We start from the raw sequence: 16377 nt of genomic DNA, 5'->3' as shown, positions 1-16377 counted from the left end.
AGGACTGAAATTCCCAAAATGTACTTTTAACAAGGCCCACCTGTTAATTGAAATGCATTCCAGGTGACTACCTCATGAAGCTGGTTGAGGGAATACCAAGAGTGTGAAAAGCTGTCATCAAGGCAAAGGGTGGGTACTTTGAAGAATTTGAAATCTAAAATTATATTTTGATTTGTCTAACACTTTTTTGGTTACGCGTGATTTCATAGTTTTGATGTCTTCACTATTATTCTACAATGTAGAAAATGTAAAAAATAAAGAAAAGCCCTTGAATGAGTAGGTGTGTTCAAACTTTTGACTGGTACTGTATATTTCAACTGATGTTCCAGCTGGTGGTGCAATGTTGTAAACGCAGTCTGCACTACTGTTGTGATTTACATTTTTGAATACCTTGTCAAGTGTAAATAGAGATTGTATTACTCTATGCTGAATCTTAATTTCTTTGCACAGTGATGTGAATTATCTGAAGGAGCCACATGATGGATGGAGCCACAGGCCAGTAAAATCTCAGTTTGTCAAATTCAGGCCTGCCAATAAATGTGCAAGACATTCCTTTTTCATTATCGAAACTGGGATATGCTTTAACACCCCGGCCATCCTACAATCTAAACTAGATGCCCTCAATCTCACCCAAATTATCATGGAACCTACCAGGTACAACCGCAAATCCGTAAACACGGGCACCCTCATAGATATCATCCTGACCAACCTGCCCTCTAAATACACATCTGCTGTCTTCAACCAGGATCTCAGCGATCACTGCCTCATTGCCTGCGTCCGTAATGGGTCCGGGGTCAAACGACCACCCCTCATCACTGTCAAACGCTCCCTAAAACACTTCAGCGAGCAGGCCTTTCTAATCGACCTGGCCCGGGTATCCTGGAAGGATATTGACCTCAGTCCATCAGTAGAGAATGCCTGGTTATTCTTTGAAAGTGCTTTCCTCACCATCTTAAATAAGCATGCCCCATTCAAAAAATGTTCAACCAGGAACGGATATAGCCCTTAGTTCACTCCAGACCTGACTGCCTTTGACCAGCACAAAAACATCCTGTGGCGTACTGCATTAGCATCGAATAGCCCCCGCGGTATGCAACTTTTCAGGGAAGTTAGGAACCAATATACACACAGGCAGTTAGGAAAGCAAAGGCTAGCTTTTTCAAACAGAAATTTGCATCCTGTAACACAAACTCCAAAAAGGTAAGGGACACTAAAGTCCATGGAGAATAAGAGCACCTCCTCCCAGCTGCCCACTGCACTGAGGCTAGGAAAAACTCACCACCGATAAATCTACAATAATCGAGAATTTCAAGAAGCATTTGTCTACGGCTGGCCATGCTTTCCACCTGGCTATCCCTACCCCGGTCAACAGCTCAGCACCCCCCATAGCAACTTGCCCAAGCCTCCCCCATTTCACCTTCACCCAAATCCACATAGCTGATGTTCTGAAAGAGCTGCAAAATCTGGACCCCTACAAATCAGATGGGCTAGACAATCTGGACCCTCTCTTTCTAAAATGATCCACCGCAATTGTTGCAACCCCTATTATTAGCCTGTTCAACCTCTCTTTCGTATCGTCTGAGATCTCCAAAGATTGGAACGCTGCCGCGGTCATCCCCCTCTTCAAACTGTTACAAACCTATATCTATCCTACCCTGCCTTTCTAAGGTATTCGAAAGCCAAGTAAACAAACAGATTACTGACTATTTCGAATACCACCACACCACTATGAAATCTGGTTTTAGAGCTGGTCATGGGTGCACCTCAGCCACACTCAAGGTCCTAAACGATATCATAACCACCATCGATAAAAGACACTACCGTGCAGCCGTACTAATTGACCTGGCCAAGGCTTTCGACTCTGTCAATCACTGCATTCTTATCAGCAGACTCAAATGACTGCTTTGCCTGGTTCACCAACTACTTCTTAGACAGAGTTCAGTGTGTCAAATCAGGGGGGGGCTGTTGTCTGGACCTCTGGCAGTCTCTATGGGGTTGCCACAGGGTTCAATTCTCAGGCCGACTCTTTTCTCTGTATACATCAATAATGTCGCTCTTGCTGCTGGTGATTCTCTGATCCATCTCTACGCAGACGACACCATTTTGTATGCTTCTGGCCCTTCTGTGGACACTGTGTTAACTAACCTCCAGACGAGCTTCAATGCCATACAACACTCCTTCCGTGGCCTCCAACCGCTCCAACCTCCAACCGCAAGTAAAACTAAATGCATGCTCAGTCTGGTTAGACTGTAAACTCTCCTTCCAGACTCACATTAAGCATCTCCAATTTAAATTTAAATCTAGAATCAGCTTCCTATTTTGCAACAAAGCATCCTTCACTCATGCTGCCAAACATACCCTTGTAAAACTGACTATCCTACCGATCCTTGACTTTGGCGATGTCATTTACAAAATAGCCTCCAACGCTCTACTCAGCAAATTGGATGCAATCTTATCACAGTGCCGTCCGTTTCTTCACCAAAGCCCCATATGCTCGTTGGCTGGCCCTCGCTTCATATTCGTGCCAAACCCACTGGCTCCAGGTCATCTATACGTTTTTGCTAGGTAAAGCCCTGCCTTATCTCAGCTCACTGGTCACCAAAATGGTATCAGCACCCACGCGTAGCACGCACTCCAGCAGGTATATTTCACTGGTCACCCCCAAAGCCAATTCCTCTTTTGGCCGCCTCTCCTTCAGTTCTCTGCTGCCAATGACTGGAACGAACTGCAAAAATCACTGAAGCTGGAGACTCATATCTCCCTCACTAACTTTAAGCATCAGCTGTCAGAGCAGCTTACAGATCATTGCACATCTGTAAATAACCCACCCAACTACCTTGTCCCCATATTGTTTTTTTGTTTGTTGCTCCTTTGCACCCCAGTATCTCTACTTGCACATTCATTTTCTGCACATCTATTACTCCAGTGTTTAATTGCTAAATTGTAATTATATCGCCAGTATGGCCTATTTATTGCCTTACCTCCCTAATCTTACTTCATTTGCACACACTGTATATACACTTTATATTGTGTTATTGACTGTACGTTTGTTAATTCCATGTGTAACTCTGGTGCTGTTTGTATCGCACTGCTTTGCTTTATCTTAGCCAGATCGCATTTGTAAATGAGAACTTGTTCTCAACTGGCCTACCTTGTTAATTAAAGGTGACATAAAAAAAATATTTAAAAAAACAAGGCTCAAATATAGCTCTGTACCCGCAGGTCTGCAACAGTGCTGTTCAAGTTCCCCTAAATAATTAATACACACAAAATTGTCTTCACAGTTGCCAAATTAATGTTACATTTCTTGGCATTGACTTGGAGCAAAAGCAATAGGTGGTACGTTCTGACATTAAAATGGTTACACAATGTATATAGAAATGACTCCATCTCTGAACTATTTTCAGTGATTTGATGTGAATTACATCACTTTTCCATGTTAAGATAAAGTGAGGTGTGCCTCTTGTTTTAGTGGTCTTTGCCTCTAATCGCATGGCACAAGTTAATAGCACAGGCACAAGCATTGCAAAAGAGCACCTTCTCTCACATCTAAAATGTATTGGGAAATTATTCAATTTGTGGTTCAGTCCAAGACAAAAAGGCCAGTGACTATCCAAGTTCCAGTGTCTATCTAGCTGTGAATTTTCAACTTTTCTAAATCCATTATGAAGAATCTTTGTCACATAACATTCCACATGAAGCAGTATCTGCATTAACTAGACCTGTTTATGATAATACTTTATCAAAGGATAGTTTCTGATTGAGCGAATGAAGCTGACAGACGATGAACTGAACACTTTTGCATGCTTAGATTATTTTGAAATCGCATTCAGTTTGTATCTTCCCTTGGCCCAACTCGTTTGATCCATACATCAGGCAAATCTGGTTTACTGTTTGGCAACATGACTGGTCCTTCACTCTGGCTTGTATGACCCCTCCCACATCCGGGAAAGGCTGTCTCATAGGTGGTCTCTCTCAGGGAGAGACGTAGGGTGTCTCTCTGTCCATTAATAAGGTGCCCTGGTTGTGATTCAAGTTCTCCCTCTGCTTTAATAGATATCTGTTGGTTTGAGGGCCCTGGTTCAGTATCACTCAGCCAAGTCTCATTGGAATCTTCTAGCGCGTCAGATGAACTCTGAGTTGACTGTCTTTGGCGCTGTTGATTTGGGTAAAGGTAATTACCCTGGTCTTTATTGAAATTCCTTTGAACTCCCAAAAGCCCCTCTGACTGCAGAGGTCGAGGACCTAGGTTATCATGCTGAGCAGGATGGCAGACCTTCAGTTCCCTGTTTAGATGAACATGGCAACATTATTTTACCACAGTTTTTTTAGGACTGAAAAAGCAACATAGGGATTGGAAAAAGGTGGCAAATCCACATGCTACACATTTCACCAGAAGTAGGATTATCCCCAGCTTTCTGAACAACGAGGCAGTAGTAGGGTGCATAATGATGCCCGCACAGCAAAAGGCCATGGATCCAACTCTTCCAGCTCTATCAGCGTGTGGAGCTGAATTATATGATATGCAGTAGTTGGCTAAAAAGTCAAGACAGCCCAGCAGCAGCTGATATGCAGAGTGCCTCCACACCAATAAGCTGCCATTCTAGAAGGACAAGGAGACCTATGGTGACAAAAAACACTTTCTCCAACAGCAGCAGTGCCATAAATACTCAGTGGAATATTGTGGAAAGTGGAAAGATTTCCATAATTGGGAACATTTGTATCGTTCTCCCCTAAGGCAAGATGTTGCTTATGACAAGAGATAGGAAGATAAATGGGCAAGGAGTACAAAAAGGCATGCTCTCAGAATTATTGTTCCCAAATGACCAACCATATTATATATTTCAGTAAGGAAAGTGTGAACTGTGAACATTTCACAATGAATCATCTAATCTGAACTTTGGTCTAGGATCGAGAGTAATGGTTAATAATCAGCTATGTTACATGTTTAATGCCATTAAACCTATAGTTAGTGCTTCCTAACAGAACTGCTGGGCTTTCATTTAAGTAGAGATCCAGTTCATTTCTCCAGCACTGGCAATTGGCTAGCTGTTTTTTCTCTGCCACTGTACCCATCAGAAGATTATGCCATTTTGCTGAGGAATACTGTACCGTGCCAGTCTGATGCCCATGAAAAATGCCATCTAAAACAGACAACATTTGAAAAGTGTGCCACTATGGTTATTTCATCCATCTGCATGAAGATGTTTACATTCATTATCTCTCAATTAATTATTAATTATATTTATTTTATAGTTTAGTTTAGATTTGATCATTTTCAAACTGTTCTTTTCAATGTAATGTCTGTGACACTGGTGTGTGCAAAGGTGTCCTCAGACTAAAGTCTCTCCTTATCTATTTTCAACATTAATTTATTTAATAACATGCTAAGTTAATCCCCTCTGTATAAGGTATAGGAAACTGCCAAAATAAAGAAAACAACAACATAAATTGTCTTGACGTTGTGCCACCACAAGCCTCCAGAACAGCTTTAATGCACCTTGGAATAGTGTCTGGAACACTATTGGAGGGATGCAACACCATTCTTTAAAAACTTCTTATGGTATAGGGGACGGTTGCGTCCCACGGGCAAAAAACAGGGAAATGCAGCGCGGCAAATAAAAAAAAAATTATATAAAAATCTAACTTTCATTAAATCACACATGTAAGATACTCAATTAAAGCTACACTCATTGTGAATCCAGCCAACATGTCAGATTTTAAAAAGGCTTTTCGGCGGAAGCATAAGAAGCTATTATCTGATGATAGCCCAATAGTAAACAAAGAGGGTAGCATATTTCAACCCTGCAGGCGCTACACAAAACTCAGAAATAAAATATAAAACATGCATTACCTTTGACGAGCTTCTTTTGTTGGCACTCCAATATGTCCCATAAACATCACAATTGGTCCTTTTGTTCGATTAATTCTGTCCATATATATCCAAATGTCCATTTATTTGTCGCGTTTGATCCAGAAAAAAACAGCTTCCAAAAAACGCAACGTCACTACAAAATATTTCAAAAGTTGCCTATAAACTTTGCCAAAATATTTCAAACTACTTTTCTAATGCAACTTTAGGTATTTTTAAACGTTAATAATCGATCAAACTGTAGACGGGTCTATCTGTGTTCAATACAGGAAGACAACAAACCAACGCTATTTTTCACATCTTGCGCACTCTCAACAGTGTTGCCAAGTTCCTAGATGGCCTACTTCTTCATTGCACAAATGAATAACCTCAACCAAATTCCAAAGACTGGTGACATCCAGTGGAAGCGGTAGGAACTGAAAACAGGTTCCTAAGAAATATCATTTGCCAATGAGAACTCAGTGAACAGACAGAGACCACATTTTTTTACATTCTGAACAGTTAGTCCTCGGGGTTTTGCCTGCTACATAAGTTATGTTATACTCACAGACATGATTCAAACAGTTTTAGAAACTTCAGAGTGTTTTCTATCCAAATCTAGTAATAATATGCATATCTTATATGCCTGGCATGAGTAGCAGGAAGTTGAAATTGGGCACGCTATTTATCCAAAAGTGAAATTGCTGCCCCCTATACCTTAAGAAGTTTTAACAAGAAATTCCATAATTTGGTATTTTGTGTTCTGGGTTGAGATCTGGTGACTGAGAGACACACACACACCCTTTAAACCCCCTGCACTCCTTGAGACCCCTCTTTCAATGTCACTGAGATCTCTTCTTCTAGTCATGGTAGCCAAAATAATGGACAACTGTGCATTTTTATACATGACCCTAAGCATTAGGCTATGGAATGTTAATTGTTTAATTAACTCAGGAACCACACCTGTGTGGAGGCACTTGCTTTGAATATACTTTGTATCCCTCATTTACTCAAGTGTTTCCTTTATTTTGGCAGTTACCTGTATATTACTGTTAGACAACTAATCACCATATTTTGTGTACTGTTCGACACACCAGCTTTGGGCTTTTGGTGCTTTACTGCCACCTGTTGAACAATACTTGCATGTGTCTGTATTTATTCAGTTGTGTGTGCGCACGTCAGTCGGTCTGAGCATACATTGCAATGGGGTCTTTGTGTGACAGTATGTGTTTTTATTGACATTGTCAGGGAGCTCCACCAGTGTAGGAGATGCAAGCAGTGTTCATACTGGCTGTAGTGGCAGTCCCTATGGGTGTGCTGCTGTCAAGAACCATGGCATGGATGTCCACTGGAAAGACACACTCAGAACTTATCGACCGCCTGAGAGGTATGAGAGACTGATGTCAGTCCTGGGCTCCGTTCAGCAGGACACAACTTTGTTGAATGTTCAGATGGAAACATGTTACCTGTGGTTCTCAACCTTTTTTGGTTACTGTACCACCAAGTACCCCCTCATCCATTTTACCAGTAAGCCTATGGTCTCAAGAGTCTTCTCAAGTAGCCCCTGGGGATAAGCCGAGTACCCACAGGGGTACTACCCCTGGTTGAGAACCACTGATGTAGACCAAACATGCCTCTCTGGCATGTAGAGTAGGAAACATACTATTGCAAGAAGCAAACAGTTTTTAATTTTTTTTTGCTGTTGAATATTGATGCCCATATCCTGCTAAAAAGCCACTGTGTTCAATGTGTGTGTGCATGCGAGCATGGTCGCACTCTTCTTTTTTTGCCTAGGCACTGGTGTACCACACACACCCGCAGCCCCCGCAAGGTTAAGGGGACCACAGGAAATTAGCTGTAAAACCGCAAAATGTTCTGTCAGCTTCATGGCAAAATGTGTAGAAAAGCAGGAAATTAGCTTTAAAAATGTATAATTCTCTCATCCTCATAGCAAAATGTGCAGAAAAGACAGCCAGGTAACCCATGACACAAGTCCGTATTCGACGTCTAGCCATGTCTGAGGACGTCAAGAGACGACGTGGAAACCGGCCACTAGGAGCAATAGTAAGCGCTGTTACCTTCAAGTAGGCTTGCTCCCCCAATTGATCAGTTTGGCTGGCTAGCGATACGAAGAGTCTTGGTGGTTGCAGACTAATTACATTTAAGAATGATGGAGGCCACTGTGTTCTTGGGGACCTTCAATGCTCTATAGATGTTTTAATACCCTTCCCCATATCTGTGCCTTGACACAATCTGACATGGTCTCAGAGATCTACGGACAATTCCTTTGGTTTTTGCTCTGTCATGCACTGTTAAGTATGGGACCTTATTTAGACAGGTGTGTGCCTTTCCAAATCATGTCCTACTACTCTGCGTCTGACAGACACGGCGGTTGGAACCAAAAATCTCTAATTTGGTCTAATTTTATCAGACCAAAGGACAGATTTCCATTGGTCTAATGTCCATTGCACGTGTTTCTTGGTCCAAGCAAGTCTCTTCTTATTATTAGTGGGCTTTAGTTGTGGATTCTTTGCAGCAATTCTACCACGGAGGCCTGATTCTCCTCTGAACAGTTGATGTTGAGATGTATTACTTGAACTCTGTAAAGCATTTATTTGGGCTGTAATTTCTGAGGCTGGTAACTCTAATGAATTTATCCTCTGCAGCAGAGGTAACTCTGGGTCTTCCTTTCCTGTGGCGGTCCTCATGAGAGCCAGTTTCATCATAGTGCTTGATGGTTTTTGCGACTGCACTTGAAGAAATTTTCAAAGTACTTGAAATTTTCCGAATTGTCTGACCTTCATGTCTTAAAGTAATGATCGACTGTCATGTCTCTTTGCTTATTTGATCTGTTCTTGGCCTTAATATGGACTTGTTTTTTTTACCAAATAGGGCTATCTTCTGAAAACCACCCCTACCTTCAAACACATTTTAGAAGGAAAGAAATTTCACAAATTAACTTTTAACAAGGCACACCTGTTAATTGAAATGCATTCCAGGTGATTACCTCATGAAGCTGGTTGAGAGAATGCCAAGAGTGGGCAAAGCTGTCATTAAGACAAAGGGTGGCTACTTTGAAGAGTCTATATACATGATTCCATATGTGTTATTTCATAGTTTTAATGTCTTCACTATTATTCTACAATGTAGAAAATAGTCAAATAAATAAAAACCCTTAAATGAGTAGGTGTGTCCAAACTTTTGACTGGTACTGTATAAGCTATTCTGTTTTTTATTTGTAATAAATGTACAAACATTTCTAAAAACGTTTTTTTGCTTTGTCATCATGGGGTATTGTATGTAGATAGATAAATGAGTGAAAAAAAATCATTTCATCAATTTTAGAATAAGGCTGTAATGTAACAAAATGTGGAAAAAGGGAACGGGTCTGAATACCTTCAGAAAGCACTGTATACCTAAAGGGTCCAAAAATCTAAATCAAGTAGCTAAATGATCCAAGGTATCTTAAAATAGTTCCATATGTTCCAAATTACCCTGCACTAGCTAAATCAGGGGCAGGATTTTACTTTTAAGGGAAGACACGCCTCTGGGGGCGTGCCACAAGAGGTGAAAACTACGAGCTCAACCTTTCTCTCTTGTCATGACTACAGAAGAGGTCTTCCTCAGATTGAAGTTCAGTGCGTTTTCCTTCGACTCGCGCACGAAATGTCAACGATGGGCAGCTCTCTGTGCGCCGCGGCACTTTTAGCTTTTCTGGTCTTTTCTTTAAGTCTTTTTGTGAACAGTTGGCACTTCAGAGTTTATAAAGGAATTTTTACCAATGGAACTATTGAGGATGGTTTTGTTATGGAGCGTAACGGATTAGTTCGAGAACTCAACGAAAGACGCAAGGAAATTCTTCCTTTCCTCATCTCTTCTGGGGTAAAGAGGTTATTGGATGAATCGGGACACTTTGGGCAGCACAAATCATTTGAAATTAAACATGTGGATGTTAGTTTGGAGAATGAGAGTGACGTTTCCAGTGGATCTATTAGAATGAATAAGGATCATATTGGCTGTGATCAGCTTGTTGATATGAAAGCTGTGGATATCCTTGGCTCGGGCTATACCAAAATAGTACTTAAAGTTTTGCTATCGGAGGGACAGTCTGTGGCATTGAAAACTGTGTACGATCAAGGAACTGATATGGGGAGATGTCTCGAGGATTTTAAAGACCGCTTGGGCTGTCACGAGCTTGTGTCTTTTAAACTGAAAAAAGAAATAGTTTTATTGCAGAGACTGCAACATCCAAACATCATAAAGGTACGTGAATAAAGTATTATTCATTAAATAAATAATTAGCCTAAGGTAAACAGTAGAATATTACTTTATTGATCTCCAGGGTGTATAGGCTAATCAAGGTGTCAGAACCTTACATACAACGCAAACACACAACATAAACGTTACAGACAACATGGCCTACAGTGCTAGAAACCATTGATCCGACTTTGCTGTCTATTTAACGAGCTAACTGCTTCCCTGTGCCTATATGCTCTGCTGCATGTGGAATATTGATGAAACGCCTCACTGCATCTGTAGGACCTTCCCATGTAATTCAATTAAACCTCTTGAATCTCCCCTGACCTTGAGTCACAGTTTTGCACCAGCAGCTGGAGGAGATACAATGCCCCTTTCTATCTGTTAACCTAGAATAGGTGTAAAAATCCCCAAAGTCTATTTAATCAATCCATTACGGTCAAATGTGCAACTTGAATGTAAACAATCCTAACCTGTTTACAGGCTACAGTGTAACACAGTTTAATGAATACCTTTATGAACGCACCTATTCACTGTAATAGGCCAGAGTAGAACACCACATTGTACTGGTTTGTCCTGAGAACATGTGTTTTGATATTATTATGCTGCGCTCACATAATTTTATCCCTATGCTTTACTAGTTTACATTCCCGGTGTCAGGTTTACTGTGACACTAATAATGCAGTATAACATATTTCCTTTCTGCAGCTCCGAGGCCACTGCGAGGACAGTGTGAGGGCAGGAGGCATCACAGCCATCCTGGAGCAGGGCTTCCCACTGCAGATGATCCAGCTCCTACAGAGCCCCTGGGAGGAACGATTTCGGGTAAGAAGACCACTAGGCCCTCTGTCTCTCTCTGATCTCTCATCACACACACACACACACACACACACACACACACTTAATCTCCCTCTCTCTACCATGCCCCTCCTCCTCCACATCCCTGGAGAGAGTGTTAATCAGGAGTGGCCCACCCCCTGGCTCCCTCTGGGGCATACCTGGGGTGGGGATGGGAGGGATGGGGGTGGAGAAGGAGCTGCTGTTGGAGGATGACATTCTTTGCCTGGAGTGGATTAACCCAGGCCCCATCTCCATTCCAACTGAGCCTGATCAAATACTCTGAAGGACAGATGTCTGCGTTTAGGCGGATCTCGAATGTCGGTCCCCTCTTCTCATGCCTTAAGCCCTCTACTATCTTCTAGTGTGCGTAGTGCGCACTGTGTGTGTGACACTGATAGTGTGTGTGTGAGGGAGCATGCATGAGTGTGCATGGGTATATGTCCAGAAGTACATAAGTGTTCCTGTTTCCTTCAGACCAAGTAATTTCAAGCATCCACGAAAGTGAGAAATGAGTAACAGTGAGCAACAGTTAGGGGTGAGGTGTTAAAGGAACACTTATTTCAACGTGCCTGGTCTCTCGGAGCAAAACGCTTCACCGCTGTAGAGTCATTCAAAAAGGTGTTTGGTTTCATCCACCTCTGTTTTTTATAGCGCTGCGGCTGCACTGAGAGACGTTCAACAGACTCGGCGGGTTACCTAATGTCCCAACTATGTTTGCAGCGTGACAAAATCATTTTCTGCCGCGTCAACGCATGGCAAATGCTACCCGTTTCATTTCTTTGTGGGCTGTGCCAACACGATGCTTGTTCCACCGCTTTGTTTCATCTTGACAATTCTTCTATGGCTCATGTTGTACAGGGATGCAGTAACAAGCATAGATGTGATGTGACGCAGCAACTGCACAAATGTTCTGAAAAAGCAGTGTGATACAAGAAGAGTCTTTGTGCAATATAATTCATTTTCTTCTTCTTTCCTTTTTTAGAGTGGGTAACACGTTACAAGATGTTGCCCATAAACCTGTGTAGTAACCCTTTAATTACACTTGTAACAACAATGTATTACAATGTATTTTCTTGCACGTATTTTTTACATACCACAGGACATAGGCGAAAGAGCAGACAGTCACAATAATACTATCACATACGATGACATCATCCCCATATCACCAAGTACATATGACATATACTGTACATGTCAATGGACAACAGAGTAGACAATGGCAACCATAATGTCAACAACATCCAACCTGTACATTTTTCCCTCAGGTTTGTTTGGGCCTGGTGAGGCTTCTCCACTACCTCTCCCACTCCCCTCTGGGCTCAGTGGCTCTATTGGACTTCCAGCCCCGTCAGTTTGTCATGGTGTCTGGGGAGCTGAAGCTCACAGACCTGGATGATGCCAGCGTGACGGAGCCTGCCTGTCAGATAGACCAGGACTGCATCTTACAGTTCCCCCTTCGGAACTTCAGCCTGCCCTGCTCGGCCCAGGGAGTGTGTGAGGGCCTCAACGAGATGAGGAATCTCTACAACGCCTACAGGTAATATAGCTGCACTATCATTGCTAGGCTAAATCTGGGTAAAAAACAGAGCCATTTTCAAGTGTTTTGCCAGGTTGGTGAGATGTCATTGGCTGCACTCCTAGGGATAGTTTCCCAGATCCAGATGAAGCCTAAGTTTCTGCTAGACTAAAAAACATGCTTAACGGAGTCTCTCCAATAACCAGGTTTCCATCCAACCATTTCATGCCGGGACAATTTTATAAATGCCGACAGACAATTTGTTCGTTCGACATGGTTGGATATTTTTCCGTCTGTAAAATTAATTATGCGAGAAATGGCAGTGCAAATATTGATACAATAACCATCATATCAAAGTAAACTTGGAGCCACGCGATGGAAATCATGCAGTTCATGAGGCTATAGATCAAATAAGGGGTGGTGAAAGTGCAATTGATTAGCTTGATGGAATTTAACCGCAAAAGTTATTTTTATGTGCCCTATGTCATCATGCACATACTTTTATCCATAATAAGTCAGTTTGATAGAAACACATCTCTAGCTGTGGAAAGTGAAATTTGTCCCATTTTTTTTTTTTTTTAAGCATTGGAAAGGTGGGTGAGATGTGTTATAGCTCACTTTGTTCTGTGACACTGCCATTTTGTAGGCTACATATATTCACTCATGATTCTGCCAGGTTTACTGCACGCTTGGTTTAATAGTGTGATGAAGAGTCAACATTTCATGAAATATGTGACGGGACTTGTCTAAATGAGAAGTGTTTCTTTTACCCTGCCTCAGGTATTTTTTCACCTATCTGCTGCCTCACCAAGCCCCGCCTGCTCTGAGACATCTGGTGGATCACATCATGAACTCAACGGGTGAGGACTGGAGTAGACTGATCATGACCCTCCATTACTATTAATCATTTGGAAAGACCAAATATGGCCCTTTCATATGTCATGTTAAAACCTAGAGTTTTTCCCTAACCATGTGCGCCTGACTAGGAAAAACTTTAGGCCCTAGTTGGAGTTGGTCATACTCTTCTATGTGAACAATACCATTTCCCCCACATATGAACATAACTAGAGTCAGGTGTTTTGACCGACCACATTAGCCTGACCAGGAAAAACAAATTGTTCACATATGACCAAGCGTGTGACCAATTCCAGGGGTGTTTCCACTCATACCTTTTCTGTGCTGACCAGTTCCGCTGTGTTTCTCCAGGAGAGCTGAAATGGGATGTGAATGACACGCTGGAAGCTTTTGAAGACATGTTCCATCTGTACAAATCCGGCCTGCACCTGGACAACATGCCTTCGTCAATAATCAGAGGTATGAAGTGAACCCCTTCTTACCACAGTCTCCTGTTTTCTTTGATTCTTTGGTCTAAATGGCTTTTACAGTGCTCCAGACTGGCCCAGATCCTGCAGCTGTTTTTTTAAGCTACTCAATGGTTTATACGGCTACATTATGAGTAGTAATCATAGTAAGCTCGGGAAGTAGATTGATTGGACTGAGTCTGGAAATATGAAGGAATGCTTTAGACCAACAGTGTTGTGATATATTAACACTGTAAGCTGCTAGGTCATCGCAAAGCAGTTCACAGTTCCTTTTTAGAACTCTAGTTCTCAAGTACGTGTCTTCAGTTACAGGCAAAATTGATTCCTGGGCCTATAGATCTCATGAATGGTATGTTGACTTATCATTTTGTGAGTATCTGGAACTCCATAGACAGAGGATATACATGGGAGACTCACTGTCCAAGACTTAAAATAAAATAGATAATCCCAATGTCTTCCCTTTTTCCAGATGATTTTCTTCTACTGAGTCTTCTTATAAAGAACCTTAAAGTGACCCTCTGTTTGCCGCACTAATGCCCCAACTGGAGCGGTTGTTCCCCTATTAATATGCCCCCTCCAACATTTTTAACCCCGGCCTTGTAGGTTTAGGTGAAGGAGTACCAATGGAGTAACATGACACCCCTGCCATCTTCCCCTCACTGTGAATGAGTTGACTTCTGTTCTGATGTTGGGTCGGAGGGGGTCAGGCGCTCCTAATTTGCAGCCCATGAAAATGTTTAGCAGATGAGTTTGGCTCAGGCCCCCCAACGTCTCTGAAAGACTGTTGTTTCTTCTCCCCCCATTAGATTATGCAGTCATGAAAGGCATGAGCACCTCTGGAAATATGGAATACAGATGCTGGCCCTCGTACAACCACCAAGGCTGCATGCTGTCGGTGCACAGCGACAAGGAGGCGGCCTTTATCTGTAACTCCCTTCCTCAGTGCACTAGCTTCAGCCTGAGCGACCAGAGGACTTGGACAGGTTAGTGTCACTGACTGTCAGCCTTGAGGCATTGACCGAATTGTGGTTGTCATCTCGAGTGGAATTGGAAAATGATTTATCTTTGGGAACTCCTAGTTGTCATTAATAAGCATGCCTAAAGCATTCACATTTAAACCCCTTAATACTTAAGTAAACTTTTATGGGTGCTCTCTGTATTGAACATTTGGCCTTTAAACATGATATCAAGCTCCAGTTGAGATGTACTGTAATTCTGAGTCACTGAAGAACTTTACTTTGGCATTTTTGTTATTTCTTTGCCTTTGCTTGTCTGCAGGACGGCTCCTCGCCTCGTTCCAAAGTGGTTTCAGCCATTTGGTTACAGATGGGAACTCGGAGGTGTATTTGAAAAAGACAAAAGCATCACCAGGAACTACGGTGTAAGGAGTGGGACAACGGGATTTGGGGAATGCAGGGAGGGTGTTTTTGAAGCGAATTAATGAATGTGATATATTTCTAGGGCTTTTGCTCAGTGGCTTGTTTGATCTGGCTGCCAATCCTGCATGCTGCCAATAATTATTTAAAGGGATTCCCCATCAGATATAATTATGAAAAAATACTGCCCTCACTGTTCAGCCCCCCCTCTCTCTTTATTTGCATTGTGTGTTGTGTTTGCGAGGCTACATTGGTCCAGTGTTAGGACTCGAAGCCCCACTCTGACTGTTTGATGCCTGGATGTAAAAAAAAAGAAAAACAAGCTCTTAAACAACTACACTTTGATGTTAATGCGCCATGAAACTTTGTGGCTTGGCGTAGGGATACGGGTTTGTGCATTGAGGGCTGCACATGGTAACAAGCATATAAGTGCTTACATCACAGCAGTTGGCCTAGATGATTAAAACCATTCCAGTCCCCAGTAGTTGTCTTTGATTTTAATGCCAAATTAAGTTAATGCCATATGTGATGTTAAAATATAATTATCATTACATTGTTTGTGTATAATATGTACACCTTGTGGGTGTGAACCTGTTTATTTTTTCAATGAAAGGGATTCTGTTCAATGACAATTAATTCTGTACTTGACATTCTGTACTTTGTTATTATGGTTGTTTTATATTATAAATACTTTAATATATTTTGTTGTTTCGTAGTCTGTCTTTGTGAAACAGTATGCAATTCAAATGCTAGGATTAATTTGAACTAATAGCATATTCTATTCTTGTTAGTGACAATATAGGAATTGATCTGCTCTATACCCTACTCCAACCAACCAATCACACAATGTGTGGGCATGTGTATGCACTCCTTTCAACCTTCTCCTCCCACAATCTGTTACCCATTTCAAAGGGGGGAGATCCCAAGCCATACTGTGCTCTGCAAAGTTTACAAAAGCCCAGGGAATGCATGCCAATAATCACTTGCCGGGTAATTATGGGGCTTAATTAATACATGTAAATGTTCCTTGTTTTCAAGCTCTTTCTCATGGAACAGGCCCATAATACAAAGGAGCACTAAGAACAATTCAAAGTAAATCTTCTTTTAGCACACGAATGGGACCAACCATCTGCCCTGTTTCGGGAGTTCCATTGAGGTGTGTGGGTATTGATGATATGCAGAGCCAGAGATAAGCTAAAATAGCTACAGCCTGGG

The 16377-nt window shown here is 41.9% G+C and overlaps 1 protein-coding gene across 1 annotated transcript; it reads left to right on the top strand.

The window, feature by feature from the left end:
* Positions 1 to 9409: 9409 nt before the first annotated feature.
* On the top strand, positions 9410 to 15862 carry pkdccb (protein kinase domain containing, cytoplasmic b). The gene is made up of 7 exons (XM_021584296.3): positions 9410 to 10114; positions 10817 to 10933; positions 12214 to 12485; positions 13245 to 13324; positions 13671 to 13778; positions 14593 to 14769; positions 15065 to 15862. The coding sequence occupies exons 1-7, from the start codon at positions 9518 to 9520 to the stop codon at positions 15169 to 15171; spliced, it is 1458 nt and encodes a 485-aa protein (XP_021439971.1). The 5' UTR covers positions 9410 to 9517; the 3' UTR covers positions 15172 to 15862.
* Positions 15863 to 16377: the final 515 nt, after the last annotated feature.

This window comes from Oncorhynchus mykiss, chromosome 25 (genome assembly GCF_057628025.1).
Source record: "Oncorhynchus mykiss isolate SJ-2025 chromosome 25, ASM5762802v1, whole genome shotgun sequence".
Taxonomy (NCBI): domain Eukaryota; kingdom Metazoa; phylum Chordata; class Actinopteri; order Salmoniformes; family Salmonidae; genus Oncorhynchus; species Oncorhynchus mykiss.
Note: the sequence above shows the minus strand (reverse complement) of the source record. Positions and strands in the feature narration are given on the sequence as shown.